The sequence below is a fragment of the Astatotilapia calliptera genome, chromosome 12 (assembly GCF_964374335.1).
Source record: "Astatotilapia calliptera chromosome 12, fAstCal68.1, whole genome shotgun sequence".
NCBI lineage: Eukaryota > Metazoa > Chordata > Actinopteri > Cichliformes > Cichlidae > Astatotilapia > Astatotilapia calliptera.
Genome location: NC_137433.1, coordinates 36,579,149 through 36,595,647, shown reverse-complemented (window position 1 = coordinate 36,595,647; position 16,499 = coordinate 36,579,149). Strand labels below are relative to the sequence as shown.

Here is a 16,499-nt window from a genome sequence, read left to right as displayed (position 1 = left end):
TTTGCACTTTGTGAAAGAGATATCAACTGAAGTTGAATCAAGGCCGAGCTGTACTTCCATTTGATGCAAATTTGCTCCACTAGATGGCGCAATGTCCCCTACAATCTTTATTTAACGAGGCAATAAGAACACATGCGTATTTGTAATCGCACCCCAGGAAAATCAATGATTCTTTAGGAAAAGGGGTTGTTAAAAAATATAAAGTTAAGATCAGCAGTGCACATGTGAACCCATTTGAGCTGACCCTGGTAACGTGTTTTTTACATTCTTCATTGTGTAATTACAAAGATAGTATTAGTATTTGTACTTTTAACCTCCTGTGAGATTATGAAACACTGTAAACAACAACAGGAAACTCATAACTACAGCTGGTGAGGATGACCCAAACACCACACATTCCTGCTGTGAGGCCACAGGGTTTAAAAGCAGAGTCCCAATACTGCCAAAATATTCAATAATAACACAAAGTGAGGATGAGTCCTGCCAGAGTGCCCTCAAGCATGTTGTTAAAGCCCTACTGCAGCACAGGGAGGAGGTGTATATTAGCTAAACGCCTTTATTGTGAAGCTGTTTGCTCATTCAGAATACGTCCTCAGATCATCAGCCGGCCTCTGAGATTCCTCTCAGGTTCAGGTTGGGAGTCAGTGACCTGGATTTTTATTTTGCTGTGACCCGAGTGCTGCAGATGAATCAGCTTTGGCCACCTGCCATTATTGTTCTGTGCCTGTCAATGGAATCTGCTGCAGGCGAGGCTGCTTCATGCACAAACACACTAGGAAAACCAATTAATCATTTGCTGGTGTGAAGGACTGCAGCTTCAAGTCTAGACTTTAAGCTAGACAGACAACACGGCCGCACAGAGACCAAGACAAGAACATGAGCCTGTACTTACACTCATCACCTGATTAACCCATTCAAATGATTTTTGTTGTATTTCTTTAAGGCTGTGCTATTGAAAATTGTAATAACAGCATTGAAAACAGTAACAATTCCAAAATCTGTTCTCTTCAATATTTTCCCCTAAAGCTTGTGAGAAAGTGGAGCAGCCGAGAGACAAATATTTTCCTTCCTTGTAGCTGCTGTGGACCATATATCAGACCTCCACCACAGGTGGTCAGAAACATAAATCATAATATAGCTGGTGTATATCACTGTATCAGGTGCTGTTTTTGCCTCTTGCACCACTGCCCACAAGTGGACAAAAATACTTAAAGCCAGTGCAGACATTGCTTACAAATATGTGAAGTGCTAAAGCCAGGGGCGCCTCCAGAATTTTACATAGGGGTGGCATATGGGGGCCACTAAAAATATTGGCGTGGCACAGCACATACAAGTATATTAAAATTATTACCAACATAGGACAGTATTGCTAGGGGGGCAGCAAATTTTGGGGCTTGGTCAGTGCCCCCCATGCCCCCTCATGGTGGCGCCCGTGACTAAAGCAGAACTTAATCATAACACAATAAGATGATTTATCTAACCAATATCTAATCTGGTAACATCAGTTAAAGAGGCGAATATCAGGCAGCATAACCATCATAGCGAAGCAGGAAAAGTATTGAGTGTATTGATTCGAGTGATTGTAAAGCGGTCCTTAGGGACTGAGTAAAGCGCTATACAAATGCAGGCCATTTACCATTTGTAGAAGCACGGTCTGTGATACAAAACACAAAAACATGATTCATACTTAAATGAGGAAGCTGATGACAACTCAGACATGTTTCTTTCCACTACAACAAGCCACACGTTTCACTGTGTGCAGATTTCTGTTCTCTGCGCAGAGTCCGAGCTGACCAGGCTGTACGTCTGCTTCTTCTACCTGAAACCAGGCATCTAAACATGTGGATGTATGTTTTAGAAAAAGTACAGCGTTTTAATGTCGACATGACAGTAATGTAACTGTTCCATTTCCTTCACTGAGTCAATGCTTTCATTTTCTGTTTGTTTGTAATCTTAATCTTAAAACCGGGAGCAAACTGGAGGAAATGACAATGGCGCCTCTCTCAGAGACGTTCAGCGTCTGTATGAAATGAGTCACTTCTCAGGAGCACTGAGCATCCTTTTGGACCCTCGGCATCCTTTACTTGTTGAATTCCAGATGCTTCCATCAGGGTGCATCTTTTGGCATTTGTTCAATCTACTGTTATCTTTTCAAAATAAATTTGGAACATTTCATGGTTCATGGTGACAACGAAGTACACATATGTAATGTGTTGAAATGAAGGTTGGATGACTCCCAGGGCTACACATAGTGCATGTAGTGTTTTCACTTCTTCACCAAACTCTTTTTGACTGGCCTTCTGTAATTTTAAGGAATTTACAATTTAATGAATCAATTTATTTAATCACTTTAACTAAAGCTTTCTGATAAATGAAAAATATTATATATAATTATATAATTTTTTTTTAATTGATCGGGGTCAACGACGCACATCAAGTAATCAATATATTCGGTGTAGAAACGACAACGTCGCGGTTGACGTCATTCACACCTGACCTGGCAATCACACCCGGTCGCCGCACGCGCGTGCGAGAACGCGCCGCACAGACTGTGATGAAAGCCAGAGAGAGAGAGAGAGAGAGAGACGGAGGGAGGAGAGGATGCGAGCAGGTGGAGCGCCTCTCTGCTGATGCGCGGATCCACGGACACGTTGTTCCTTCATTTAACTCCGAAAAACCTCCGGGCTCTTCTGAAGGCTCTGAAAACTAAGCAGGTGAGTGCGGACAGTTTGTCTGAGACTGCGCACATCAGGCTTCACTCCCAGCAGGAGAATGACTAGGCATTGCAAGTTGCAGGTGCGCGCTCCCCTTGGAAGGTTTAATTAGTTAAACTGGCGAGAATCAACCTTTAATGTGTCAAATCGGTGAAAGACAGCAAGGTGCTGCCTCTGCTCTGAGTCTGCACTGTCACACTGCTGCTTGTTAGTCAGTGTGTGAAAGAGTTGAAGCACCAAAGTAAAGGAATAAACGGGGGTGGTTCCACTCGCAGGTTTTCGAAACAGGATTACAAAGACAGCAGTATGTTTGATTTTCAGAATAAAGTGCAGGAGTGCTGCAGACTGATGTGACACCGTCCCAGCAGGAATGTCATGAATGAAGTCTACTGTATGTGTGAGGGGGCGACAACAAAAACAGGATTGTTCTCCAACATTTCTGCCCCATGTCAGCTCTTCACTCTTTGGAGACGTTCTGTTGATTTCTGCAGTCATGAGCTCCCCGGACAGCATTTCCTCTCACCGTGCTTCTGTCTGAGCACAACCAGAGTGACTCTTCATGTAATGTAATACTTCCTGCCTTCTGAATAATAAATGGACAGGACACACTCATTGACCATTAAATACTGATTTGCCATCTCTCTCTCCTCCCTTCCCGTCTTTCTCGTGTTCTCTGCTCTCACAGCGTCAGCTCTTTTGTTTGAAATCTCACCTCTAGCGTCCTCAGACGGACCCTTTTAGTGCCAAATTTCATCGTGCAGTTGGAGGATGCTTTTAAATCATAACAGCAAACTTTGACTCTCTTTTGTCTCTAGGTGGCAATATGGGGAACGGTTCAATGAAATCAAAGCGCTACAAACACACTGACGGCTGTGCGCACAAAGATCACGGCGGTGGGTTCAAAAACTCGACCCTGGATTTCCTGAGGGCCCGGGTGGAGGAGCTGGAGCGAGAGGGCAAGAGGAAGGATGAGGAGCTTTGTGTCAAAGAGCAGCAGATCAAAGGTCTCCAGGAGCAGCTGGCCAAACACACACGAGTGCTGGCCGAGATGAGCGAGGAGCTGCAGAGTAAGTGCATCCAGCTCAACAAACTGCAGGACGTGATGAAGAGCGGAGCATCGGCGGGTCTTGCTTCGAGGCCTCCTTCAGTCAAAGCCAGCAGCAGGGGCAGCCCCAACCTCAGCATTCGCATCAAGGAAACCCTGAACAGAAGGAAAGGCGCCAAAGCCGGGGTATCTGCCGAACCCACATCAAGAACCTACGACTCCAGCGGTCTGCCAAAGTTCTCCTTTGAGAAGGCTCGGGTACCAAAGGATGCAAGGTGAGACGTGTTTTCAGGAAGGTTAAAAACATAAAAAAGGGAGAGGAAAAAATATGCCGGCGAGAGAAGCCAGCTAAAGGTTCATGACACATTCAGGCTCAGTCCATCCTGGTGTAGTGGGTGAGATTTTAAAAATGCAAGCAACGTAAAGAGGTGTGGGTGGCAAGTGAAAGGTGGGCAAAGAAGCAAAGATTTTAGTGCTAATGACGTCCAACAAAAGTCTGTTATAAAAACAACATGATTCAGTCCAAGATTTCACAGCTGCTGCTGAGAAAAAAAAAAAAAAAAAAAAACTGTCTTCATGAGGTTTTCTGTTTTTCACGGGCTCAAAAAGAAGTGACCCACACCATAGAGTCAAAGTCAGAGCGTCGAATTAAAAAATGTCCCGCTGTGTATCGCACTGCACAGTACACTTTTAGAAATCATTCTTCCTCCAGACTGTTTATGCCTTTCCTTCTGTTTCAACACGATGAAACAGAGACAGGCCCGTAAGGAAACGCTTTCAGCAGTTTGGTGTGGAGGAACCCTCACCACAACCCAATCCAGCACCTTTGGGATGAGCCACAGGCATTTAGCACCCAGCACCAGTATTTAGCCTCATTAGTGGTCACGGGCATAAAACCTGATAGAAATCCTGAAACCAGAAGAGCTGAGGCCGTTACAGCAGCACATTAACGTTGGTTTTGGAGATGTTGAACATATAAAAGTGCATTTATATTTTGCTATGTAGTCCATGCTTACCGTCCAAGATAAATAACAAGGAAGCATGTTCACAACCTGAAATAATACTGAGTGACTATCTCACACCAGCAGGTGCAAACAGGCATAAATGAAAATGATGTAAACTCAGGGCTCCGTCCTTCCTGTCATTTCAAATTGAATTTGTCTTCTTATTTTATTGACCTTTGCTCTCACTTTGTATTACAGTAAGTCCCAGCCCAACAAGAGGTATATCAAGTTAGTACAGTCAGCTGAACTAAGAATGTTTCACGGGATCAAGTCTCTAAAAGCAGGAGGACATTTAAAGGGCATGTTAGCTTGACATAATAAAAAAAAGTAAGTCAGTGAGGCAAATCTTCCTTTTCTCTTTCTCTCAAAGAGTAAGATGATGATTTGTAAAAATGTCTCAACTGAATGTTGACACCCAAAACAAGAAGATTAATTTGGCCAATCAGTCATAGTTGACCTGTCTGCCCTCTAGTGGCTGGAAGCAGGCAGAGAAATCAGCACAAGCAGGGCCTTTAGTATTGTTGTAGCTTCCAGGTCTGAAATGAAAAGCTACTGTTGACGTGACCTAAACTTGCATTCCTTGTAATGGCCAGTAGGGGCAGAGCAGAAGAACAAAAAGTCTGAAGAGGTTAAAACTACAACATTTAGAGTAAAAAGAAAATCATTATAGCTTTATCACCCCGATGACCCCGATGAAGGCCGCAAGCTGAAACGCGCTGGTCGTGCAATCACTGATCTTCATACTACAACTGTTGTTGGAGATATAACCTCCAACGACCAGTAGGGGGCAACTTCACTGCCAAAAAAGGCCCCATGTATAGGAGACAGAAAACATTACGTTTATTGTCTCAATTGCCAGTTTTAGGTTTTACTTTACTTAAGTTTTACTAGTAGAACAAAGGCTGTTAAAGCAGGTCACGCGTTGATAAGAAGTCCTGTGTGAACCTGCAGTGTCAGTATTCCTCACTCAGTTGCTGAGGGTCTTCACAAACTAACGATGTAACAGTAGGTATCTCCATTTTTTTATCTGCAGTCTTTGGTTAAACTGCCAAAGTACAGCATGTTGGATTTAAAGTGTGATTTTGCTACACACAGCAGGAGCCCAATTTCGAAAACTTTCTTCGATTTATGTCCGAACTTGCATTCAAATCATAAAAGAAGCTGCGGATCACATCTGCCATCTATAAATCTCAAATCAACCTAAACTGATGGTGCCCGTCTTGTAGAATCCACTCATAAAATGCCAGAAAACAAGAAGGCTTAGTCAGGAGGAACCGTGGGCCGTGATGTACTGCTCTCCTGAATACCAGTTTTCAGCTTTTGAGATTCTTTGGTAATCCACACTGATTAGTCAAAGCTTCAACAGAGACTCGTATTTTGTTGTCTGGTAAAAATCAGACTGCATAAGTTTATCGATAGTGCTGTGATCAGTCAGAGAGGACGCTGCCTCTATCACAGTGAACAAACTGTGGATGCCGCTGCTCACTGAACAGCACAGAGGGAGGTGTGGCTCATCTCAACAGTGAAAGAGCCCAATTTATTTTTCCCTAGGAACATTTTTAAAAATTTAAAAAGATGCTGAAGGGGGGGTGAAAGGTTTCCGAGTGTCTAGGTTCAGACGCTAACTTGGCAACAATAAGCTGAACTGAGCCTGATCATCTCTGCTGCGAGTGGTTGTCAAAGAGCAGTGAGACAGCAATCTCAGTGTCCCAAATCCCCAAACATTTTTGTGTTAGAAAAACTTGTCTGAAACCTGAATATCAGCAGACAGTCATTAGGCATGACCATGCAGCACACGTTGAGGGGACTGAATGGCGGGTTGGCAAATCCAAACCAGTGACCAGCAGTCATGAAAAAAAAAAAAAAGTTACCCACACCGAGATGAACTGAAGCTCGATCATCACTGCTGTGGGAGGGAGAGCAGACGCACACTGTGGAAAAGATTTTCACCCACTTCAAAGTTAGGAGTTATACAAACATGACTTTCTGCTTTAGTCACACAAAAATTCATCATGATTATGTTTTATAAATGAAGCCACCAATCTAAAAACCTTCTACATCAAACCTGCTGCACAGCTGCGCAGCTCTTCTTCAGTGCAGCCAGCTTTAACCCTGACTGGCTGCCACCCAACAGTTTTTAGCTTTTCTCTTATAAATCTGTTTAAAGGTCATTTTGAACTTTGATAAAAGCATTTTTTAAAGTTGCCTTTAACATTGCTTTGGTTGTCCATTATTTATATGTTCATATGAAAAATGAATGAGCTAGTTTATATATGGATACACAGATACACACACGCAATATAAAGAAGCCAGATAAACATTTGGACACCACCTTCCTCAGGAAGGAAGCGGTGCCTTTATAATCATTAGGTTTAGAAATGCACTTGAAGGTCGATAACACTTTTATGTATGAGAGCTGCTCATTGGCTGAGCGTACAGACTGCAGTGGACTGTAAACAAGCACGATAAACGTGATAAGTGTGCTCTAGTTGAGCTTTCCATAACCTATGTTCTATTTTTAGACTGTTAGCTAAGCTCACTGCAGATGACTGATGTGGACCTCAGAGGGCATTTCTATCAAACTCTTTAAGACTTCCTGCCCATTTTATTCAATTTTACACTTGATAAGAGAGTGAATAGCCTGAGACATGTAGCACAAAAATCTAATATCAAAGGCTCCAAAAAGCCCATGTGAGACAATTTCCCACAACTATGAAACTTTGTGGAAATTAGAAACAGAGGCAGATGTTTCAGATGAAGCAGCTTTATCAACCCTGATCTTCAAATAATACCTTTCCCTTAAAAATAGCTTTATCATCTTTGTAGTGCCGTTTATTCTTAGACACCAAGTCTGTGCTTCAGGTTAAACTTAATGATGGTCATCTTCAGTGGCGCTGATCTCATTTGGATCAACAGCAGTCAATGAAAGTTTTCAAATGATCCAGATACTTCATGCATCATCAATATGATTGTTTCTCTTTAATTTTACTGACCACGTAACAGATGCCACCCGTGTTTCCTCGGCTCCTCTGATTTGGCATTCTGCCGCTTTTGTTCTTAAGCAGTTTAAATAAGAGCAAATGCAGCAATTTCCGAGCGATTGAGTCGTGTTTTACATTTGTTTAGGCGGTCTGGAAGAGTGTACAGAGATCCTGTGATCAAACCCAACTGAGACCAACAACTAAAACGTGGGACCCAACTCACCCCCCCTCATGTGCCATCATTTACTGCACACATAAGTAGCTCAGGCACAAGCAAAACAACTTAAAAGGTCTTTTAATGAACACATGAAGTGTTGTTAGATTTCCAGCATGAAAGTAAAATAGATTTTTGTCATCGTGAGTGTTCCTCAGATCGTACAAGCCGAACGCAGAGCTCTGCAGTGAATAAACAATAGCATGCAGTCTCCCTCCCTCTCAATGCGATCCTCATGTTTAAAACATGTGTCGCTAATAAGCCCAGCATGGATTATATAACCAAAACGAATGTAAATGAGGCCGTCTGGTACCCTCATGTAGGCAGGCTTTGATACGCAACACTTGTGTGAATGACGGTAACATGTTGGAGGGTAATGACACAGCTAGGTGGGAGGAAGGGATGTTGGCTGAAAAATAAAGGGCTGCATGTCAGCTGCTTTCTTTTTATGAAGCCCAGAGTGATAATTCATCACACACGATAAGGTGGATAAACAGACCACCCAGCTCTCGCACCGTGCGCCTCTCCGAGGTCCGACTCGCTCTCGTGATCTATAGTTAGCATTCAACCGTGCCTCCTAACCTTTTCACAGCTCCCCAAAGGAGATGATGTCTTCGCCGTATACATCCCCTCGCTGCAGCTGTTCACATGCACATCGGTGAACTTTGACAGCTCGTGATGATTTTATGTTTTCCCCAATTTTACTCGATCTGTTTTCAGGAGGGAGCCCCGGGGCTGCGAATACTCATCATTTCACAGGAGACAAAATATTTAAAATGTGGTGAGTAATGTAGATGTGGGAGTCCTGCCTGACGGATCAGTAACTCACCGTGAAAGTGTAATCAGTGGTGGGAGAAGGAAACTTCAGCAGAGCAAGTAAAGCAGCTCACTTAAAGTGACCCCATCCATGGCTGGTTATCTGTCCAAGTTACTTGGGTGTGGAGAGGCTGCAGAGACATCTCTTTGCAGAAATTAAGACCTGGTTACATTATAACAATAAAAATCCACAAACTTTGTTTAGTCAGATGTCACTTGAGATGATTTATTATCGCAGAACGATGCAGTCAAGGTTTGGCATCTTACCTTCTCTACAAACATGATACACATATGAACTGGAGAGTGATGAGCAAGTGGTGACTCGAGTGGTCTGGCAGAGCTAGTTTGCAATCTTTGGGTCGGTTTCATCAATAACTATTTTCTTTCTACACATGTCGCTGTGCAGACGTAAGCACCCATCACCGCAGACAGGAAGTTCATGCTTGTGCCAGCTGATTCCTGTTGTTGGCTGTAGATCAACAACAGGAATCCGCTGGCACAAGCATGAGGACGGAAAGAAAATAATTCCTATGTTAAAGTGATCACAACAAGGTTTTTGCATGACTACACGAGTCTTTTCCTTATCTGACTGCACTTACCCTCACATCATCAATCAGGCTAAGAGCCGCACAAAGGTGGTTTTCAACTCAAGTCAATCCAGGGATTTCCAATCTAGACATGAGCACGTTCTCTCAGGTGATGTTTGCAGCATATGCAAAAAAGAAAGAAAGAAAGAAATGGGGCAGATGTTGAGGAGAAAATAAGTCAAATCAAAAGCTCACACTCTGCAGGAGTCTAATTTCAGTTTATTGCATCAAGAAAGCTGTAATGTTTTAAGCACATCTGCTCTTCAGATAATAACACGCACGGAGAGGATGTCCAGTCAAAACAGACACAGACACCAATTCATAGAAAAACAGCCACTCTAATATGTATATGAGTTTTTCATTAATATCATGTGCCTAAAAAACGAAAATAAATAAATATTTATTATTTATTCTTATACCTTTTCTATTTTTCATTTATGTTGTTTTTTCCCCTGGTTTGTTTGTTTATATGGGGACTTTTTGCATAACTGTCTGATGAAGAGTGGGTTTGCACCATGTGACCCGTCAGAAATGTGGACGGCATATTTTAAAAACAAAGATCAAACTATAAAATTAGAAAAATTTGAAGAGATTAAGCTCATAATAAAGAATGATGGCAACGCAGATTTTAAAGAAATAATTCCAACCTGTGAGTGAATTTAACTTGTGTACAAATTTCATATAAGGCTGGGAAACAGTTTTAGGCGCTTGTCACTATGTTAAGAGTTATGAAAATGTAAAAGTGCAAAAAGAAAATAACAGAATTTCTGCTAATATTCTAATCATTTCTTTTTGATGTTAATCAGAATTATTTTCCAAAGAACTGAGTGGTTGGTTCTACAGCATAAGAAAGCACTGAACCGCACTGAAAACACCAACATCTACCTTTGATGCTGGGGTGAGCGGTCCCTCTGAGGAAAACTACTCTCACCGTAGAATCTTTTTACAGCATTTAAATGTATATCAGACTCCAAATAACTGTCCATGAAAACAAAAGATCACATTGGTTAAATATATAAGAGCTGACTTTTATGGTTTTCAGTGTTTAAAGTATAATTTGTGGGATGAAACAGACACAGATGGAAAGGGGAGAAAGGAAAACGTGAAAACCAAGAAAGGAAGTGAAGAGACTCAAAGTCATCTCTCCACTGATAAGTAAAAGTTTCTTCTTTCTGTCTTTGCTTTTCTCCCGTGCAGTATTTACTTAATTCAAAATAAAGTGCAGGAGTAAAAGCAGCTGAAAGATGACTATAGTTTGGTTCCACTACTTTCACTCCTGAATCTCTCATCTCCTAAAAGAAGAACAAAAACACAAACGCAAACGTTTCCGAGTGATAAACAAAGCAGCGGGCCTGTAACTGCTCCTGCAGTCATGTTCACTCTTTCATATCTTACAGGGAACACAGACTGTGCTTTCTAATCTTCAAACAGCAACACTCGGTAAAGCTCGGTTCTCTAACTTTTCTCCTGTTGCTGTCTGTGACAGTGTAAAGAAGCTGCTGACAGATGCCCTCAACAAGAACCAATACCTGAAGAGGCTGGAGCTGCAGCAGATCAAAGACATGGTGGAGTGCATGTATGAGCACACTTACCAGCAGGGAGAGTACGTCATCAAGCAGGGAGAGCCTGGGAACCATCTGTTTGTCCTGGCAGGTACTTTCGCTTCCTGTCATCTTCTTAAGTTTGAAAGGAAAAATAAACTTCCTTCCACCGCTTGCTTCAGTTTACTGTTGCATGCTTATTCTTGTGGCACCGACGTTTGTGTAAGATGTCATATGACACATAATGCCCAATGAGAAGCCAGAGCAACATGTGAAGCCATGTGCTATGAGGAAGCAACAGTTTGCATCACCAGCTGGGCTGCGTTCAAGTTTTTTGACTCGTTTTCTTTTTGTTGGTGGTTTGTTATTAACCTGTTAGGTCACTCAAGTTTTGCACCAAAAGAAGCCCACTCTCTGTATGCATGCTTTTCAAACACAACAGGGTGAATATACAAGACGCTGTGGTGAGGTAGCAAATAACTTTGGAGGTTGTCCTGTTGCCCGTTATCGCATCCTTTTGAGGAGAAATGTTCACAGCAAAATGTTGAGCATCATTTTCAGGTTTGAACGTGCCCTTGCTAGAAGGCCTGGCTTTGATAAGGCTTTTGGATTAAAGGACATTTCTTGTTTCTCACTTGATTAAATCCTTGATTCCTCGCCTCACAGCTTAGTCCCTCCCACCAGTGATGCAAGCGGAGGAGGAGAGAGAGAAACAGGAGTCCAGGCAAAGGGCTTTTTAAAGCGATGTCAATTAACTGTGTTGTGCGGCACAGCTGCACCATCTGTGCTTTGTTTTTGTTAAAGCCTCAGATGTCATGAAAATGGATATATGGAGGGCTACTTTTGAAAGTTACAATTTGACTTTTAATGTACAGATTTCACACATGCACAAACGATGAAGGGCAGAAAGTTTGATCATCCAATTAGAAGCTACTTTAAGCTGCTCTTATTCACATGCAGGCGCCACAGTGGCCACATATACATGTGCTGGATGCCCTTCCAGACAGGGAAATGAAAGGCACCTGCATGAGGGACATTGTGCATCCTCCTTGGGTAACGCGCCACCATTTCTTCAGACATTTGTTTTGCTTTTGTTGGGGCTGATTCTGGGAATTTTTTTCCCAGTTATTTTGCTGCTCTTTGTCAGTGTTTTTCTAACCTGAAATGCATTCACTTAGTGTTGATTACATGTGGTTTCTCTTAGGAACTGAAGGGAAACCAGTAAAAAGCTTTTTCACTTCTCCAAAGAATAACACAGAAATAAATGGATTTGCGGAACATTTAACACAAGTGCAGACAGCAGATCCCACTTGGGAGTCTTCTGCTTACATTTTTTCTCACTCGTGTTAATAAAGGAGAGAAATGTGTTTTCTCGTTGGGAACAGGCAGCGATTACAAAACTCAGAGGTCATGAATTTGGCCTCGGTGTAGTCGAGGTTGGTGAGATGTCCAAAGTGTAACAAGGCTTGGGTTTTATAAAACACCACCCGATGAGTGTGTTGAAACAATAGGGGTAGGGTTAGGGGGGTTAGGGTTAGGGTTTGTATTTCTCGTACTTTCTTGAGTGAAGAGTACGGAGGGATGCACTGATTTATCAGTTCAGCGCTACAGACCAAAATCTCGTTGGCTGTCGATGGCATAACGGCAAATATTTCAGTCAGTAAATGTGGCTAATTTTCATCAATTTAATTGCTCAAAGAAAAGACTTCATTTATTTAATGAAAATTTCTCTGTTTCCCTTTAAAAGAGGCGAGGAATGAAAATAAATAAATAAATAACTGCACCGGCTTCTGGTAAATTTTTCTCTAAATCATCAGCGTCAGCCACGAATTTGATAATCAGATGGCTGCGCCTTCCTGAGCCAGGTTCACTTGGAGGATTCTTCCTGTTAGAAGGGAGTTCTTCCTTCCCACGTTTGCCAAGTGCTTGCTCAGAGGAGGTCATGTAATCGTTGGGGTTTTCTCTGTATTATTGTAGGGTCTCTACCTTTCAATATAGCGCACCTCGAGGAAACTGCTGCTGTGATTTGTTGCTATATAAATAAAACTGAAGTGAACTGAATTAATGTAGCTGGTGTGATGTATTCATGGCAGGAGAGAGAAAAAGTTCATTTTGGAAGGACATTGAGTGAAATGCACTATAACCCACTACGTCTTTATTTTTAATACATTCACAGTTACCCACCCTCCCCTCATCTTTTCTTTCTTATTCATTTAGATGTATTCATGTATTAATAAATTCAGTTTATATTTGGTTGTAACCAGGCAACTAAGTGTATTTTTAAAAGACCACGCGGCCTCAGAGCAATGGTCTGTCCTCTGCCAGTAACTGACATTTGCTCGTCAGAGACAACGTAAGTATTTCTTCTGCCGTCTGGTGTTAAAGTGATGTCTCACCCTGGGCAGGAAACCGCATCAAAATTCAGTGATTACAGAGTCCTGGTTTGTTGATCTGCTGAGCTCTGACGTTTCAGCACCTGAGCTAAATCGACACAGCGTTTGTTTTGTGCTGTGAAGAGTTACCAAAACAGCTCTGATGAATAATTATTCATCATCAGAGGTTTTAAATACTCACGCAGACATCAGCAGCTGCTAATTATAATGACTAAAGAACTCTTCTTTAATCATGATTTGTGCTACAATTTCTATTATAGTGGAGATGAAAAAGAAGGGACATTTGTGGGGTTTCTGGTCTCATATGCAGATTTAGAAATTTAATGGAAATGTTCTCTCTTCCTGATAAATCTGAGAAGCAGCATATTAAAGAGGCACGTCTGCCAGGTGAAATCCTGAAAAGCACACAAACCTAATGAAGCTTCACCCAGACGATATTACCGTGACCTTAATGAATGAAGTGAGATGTAAAAGTCACTCAGTTAGCTCCTGATATGTTCATCGTCTGTGTCCTAAATTTGGGGTTTAAAAATTTAACCTATTGATTGTCCTTGTTTCATATTTGCAGATGGGAAGCTGGATGTGTTTCAGCATAACAAACTGATCACATCGATAATGGTGTGGACTGCGTTTGGGGAGTTAGCCATTCTGTACAACTGCACGCGGACCGCATCAGTGCGAGGTAAAGGCAAATCTGTTTTAGAGTCATACAGCTTTTTCCCACTAAAATCAATGCAAACTGGTTCTGGATGATCACCTTTACCTTCCAGTGAAAGCCTTCTGCCCTGATGGTTTCGTGCAGCTGATGATGCACTCGGGGTTACTGAATGGTTCAGTGACCAGAAAAGTGATTCACACATCTTGTGATCTCAAGCCAGCTGAACACCTGAAGATTTTGCACCAGCACCACAAAAACATCAAACCAGGGAATGTCTGTGTTTTATTCATCCTTTCAGAGATCCACAGACAAGACAAGGATTAATGTCAAGGAGCACTTAAGCTGCTGTTTTATGTTTTATGCTCTATTTTCTTCCTTTAATGTACGACTTCTCATAAAATTCTTTGTCAACAAACAGGAGAAAAATCTAAGAAGTAAGTAAGTATTTTCTGCACAGCTGGATCTAATGTGGCTGTGCATCCATAATTCTTTTTGCTTGTTTTGAATTTGTACAGTAGAGAGTGAAACTACATCAGAGCTCAGTGTGTTTAGGACGCTTTTTTTAAGGTTGAAACACACTGAGTGCCCCAGGGTTTGAATCACCCGCGACCCACGCAGCAGACAAAATCAAACACCAAATGTAACGCAAGCCTAATGCCCAGTGTCCCATTTCCTCCTTTTTCCAGACTGTACCTTTACATGCAGCGTCGCAGTGTTCCAGTTTAAAAGTTTATCATCAGGTTACACATACGGAGCAGAACTAGCAGAGCTCTGATAGTGGGACAGGAAAGAAGTAGGAAATCCGAAAGCCCATTGAAGACTGTCAATTCTATTCTGTGTTTAAGTTTAATACAACAATGGTCTCTGGCAGTTATTCGTCTTTGAAGAAGGCCTTGGGCATGACAGCCATGAATATATTATGAAATCTGATTAATGTGTTTCAAGATGGCACCTTGTTGTTTCCGGTGAAAGCTGCTCACTGAGCATAAATGAAAAAAAAATGGCTCTGGGATTTTTAATTCCTAGGTGACCGAAATAATCCACTGATATCCCCAAAACTTGTTGAGCAGATGTTAAAAAGATGAAGAAGAACACTGAGGTTTGGATAAAAAGTGAAAAAGATCAGGGAAAATACGCCCCTTTACATTTGGCAGGAAAGTGAAAGGGACGTTTGATCCTCCACACTCCTCGTTAAATTCTTTAAAGAGTAGAATTGAACCAACAACCTTCTTGCTGAGAGGCAGCAGTGCTAACCGCTGCAACACCACACTGCTCTAACATCTATAGTTACTGTCCAGACGCCGCAGACGTGTCATTGCTGAACAGGGAGACGCGACCCTGTGGGAAGCGTGTCTGTGTGTGTGGAGTGGACGTTGTATGGCTGTGTGATCTCAGTGACGTCACGTTTAAAGAAAGCGTCAGATTAAAGATTAAAGACGTGTGTGTTTGAATTGTTAAAACAACTGCTGTGATCCAGACATTTAGCCTCACACATCAAATTTAACCAGATTTTTGCCGTGACGCCTGTGACATGACTCTGTGCTCAGCTCAGAATCTTACAGGCGAGGTTTAAATTCTAATAACTGTCCCTTTTCTCGATGAGGGGTTCCTGTCCTTATTCCTGGACTTCTGCTGAGAGCACAGGCAGACAATAAAGCATTATATGAGTAGAAGAAACAAAAAAGAAATAATCGATATGTCGATGCATATCGCTTTGACGTTGCATTTGTGAAACTTCCAGAATGACGTCAATAACAAAAGAATCAGGAGTGACCTCCGTCCGAGTTTCAGGCTTCTTAAAACGCTGAGCAGAAGAACCTGGATGGGAAGCAAACACGCGTCAGCGCGGTTGTGTTGACAGAGGCTTTACATGACAGCCGCAGCTTTTCGTGCTGATTGGTTTTTGTCTTCTTGGCATTTGGAAAGTGCATACCATGTAGTATGTGAGTGCTCTTTGTCTCAGTTTGTATATTTAACCAAGTAAATTGACTGCTGGTCCTTGGGGGAAGGGGGCCAAAATGACCTCAATATTCAGGGTGCACTGGAAAACCCCTGACAGTTTGACAAGCCTCTCAGCGGGTTTTCCGTGATAACAGATGAAGCAGATAAAGAGCAGCTCTTTCTTTGCTACTGGTTCATGTCAAACCTTCACAGCTACTTCCTCCTTTTACCAACAGAGGCCCGCCTCAGAGTTTCTGTTGATTTGAAGTGACTCAGCATCAAGATAAAGGACAGATTACAGTGTTTTTCTCACCTCCTTTGTCCATTTGGAAAAACAAAGCATTTTCATGTGTCTAATGACAAGGTGCTGTGAGTTTTCCAGCATGGCTGTTATCAGCACACGCTGCTTTTAAACCAGCTGTCAGTCAGCTGTCATGTAGTGGTACTGATGCATGTTGTGTTGCTTCTACAGCTGTGAACAAAGTGAGGACGTGGGTTTTGGATCGGGAAGTTTTCCAGAACATTATGAGGAGGACGGCCGAGACACGACACGAACAGTATCGCAACTTCCTCCGAAGGTTAGCTTCAAGTCCACTAAGACTGTC

The 16,499-nt window shown here is 42.2% G+C and overlaps 1 protein-coding gene across 1 annotated transcript in view; it reads left to right on the top strand.

Moving 5' to 3' along the window:
* The first annotated feature begins 2,553 nt into the window (after window positions 1-2,553).
* The window catches only part of prkg2 (protein kinase cGMP-dependent 2), a 37,422-nt gene continuing 23,476 nt past the window's right edge, over window positions 2,554-16,499 (top strand). The window contains exons 1-5 of the mRNA XM_026186873.2: window positions 2,554-2,714; window positions 3,530-4,034; window positions 10,848-11,014; window positions 13,864-13,977; window positions 16,367-16,472. Coding sequence (XP_026042658.1) covers window positions 3,538-4,034; window positions 10,848-11,014; window positions 13,864-13,977; window positions 16,367-16,472 — 884 coding nt within the window. The 5' untranslated portion in view covers window positions 2,554-2,714; window positions 3,530-3,537. The remainder of the gene's footprint in view (window positions 2,715-3,529; window positions 4,035-10,847; window positions 11,015-13,863; window positions 13,978-16,366; window positions 16,473-16,499) is intronic.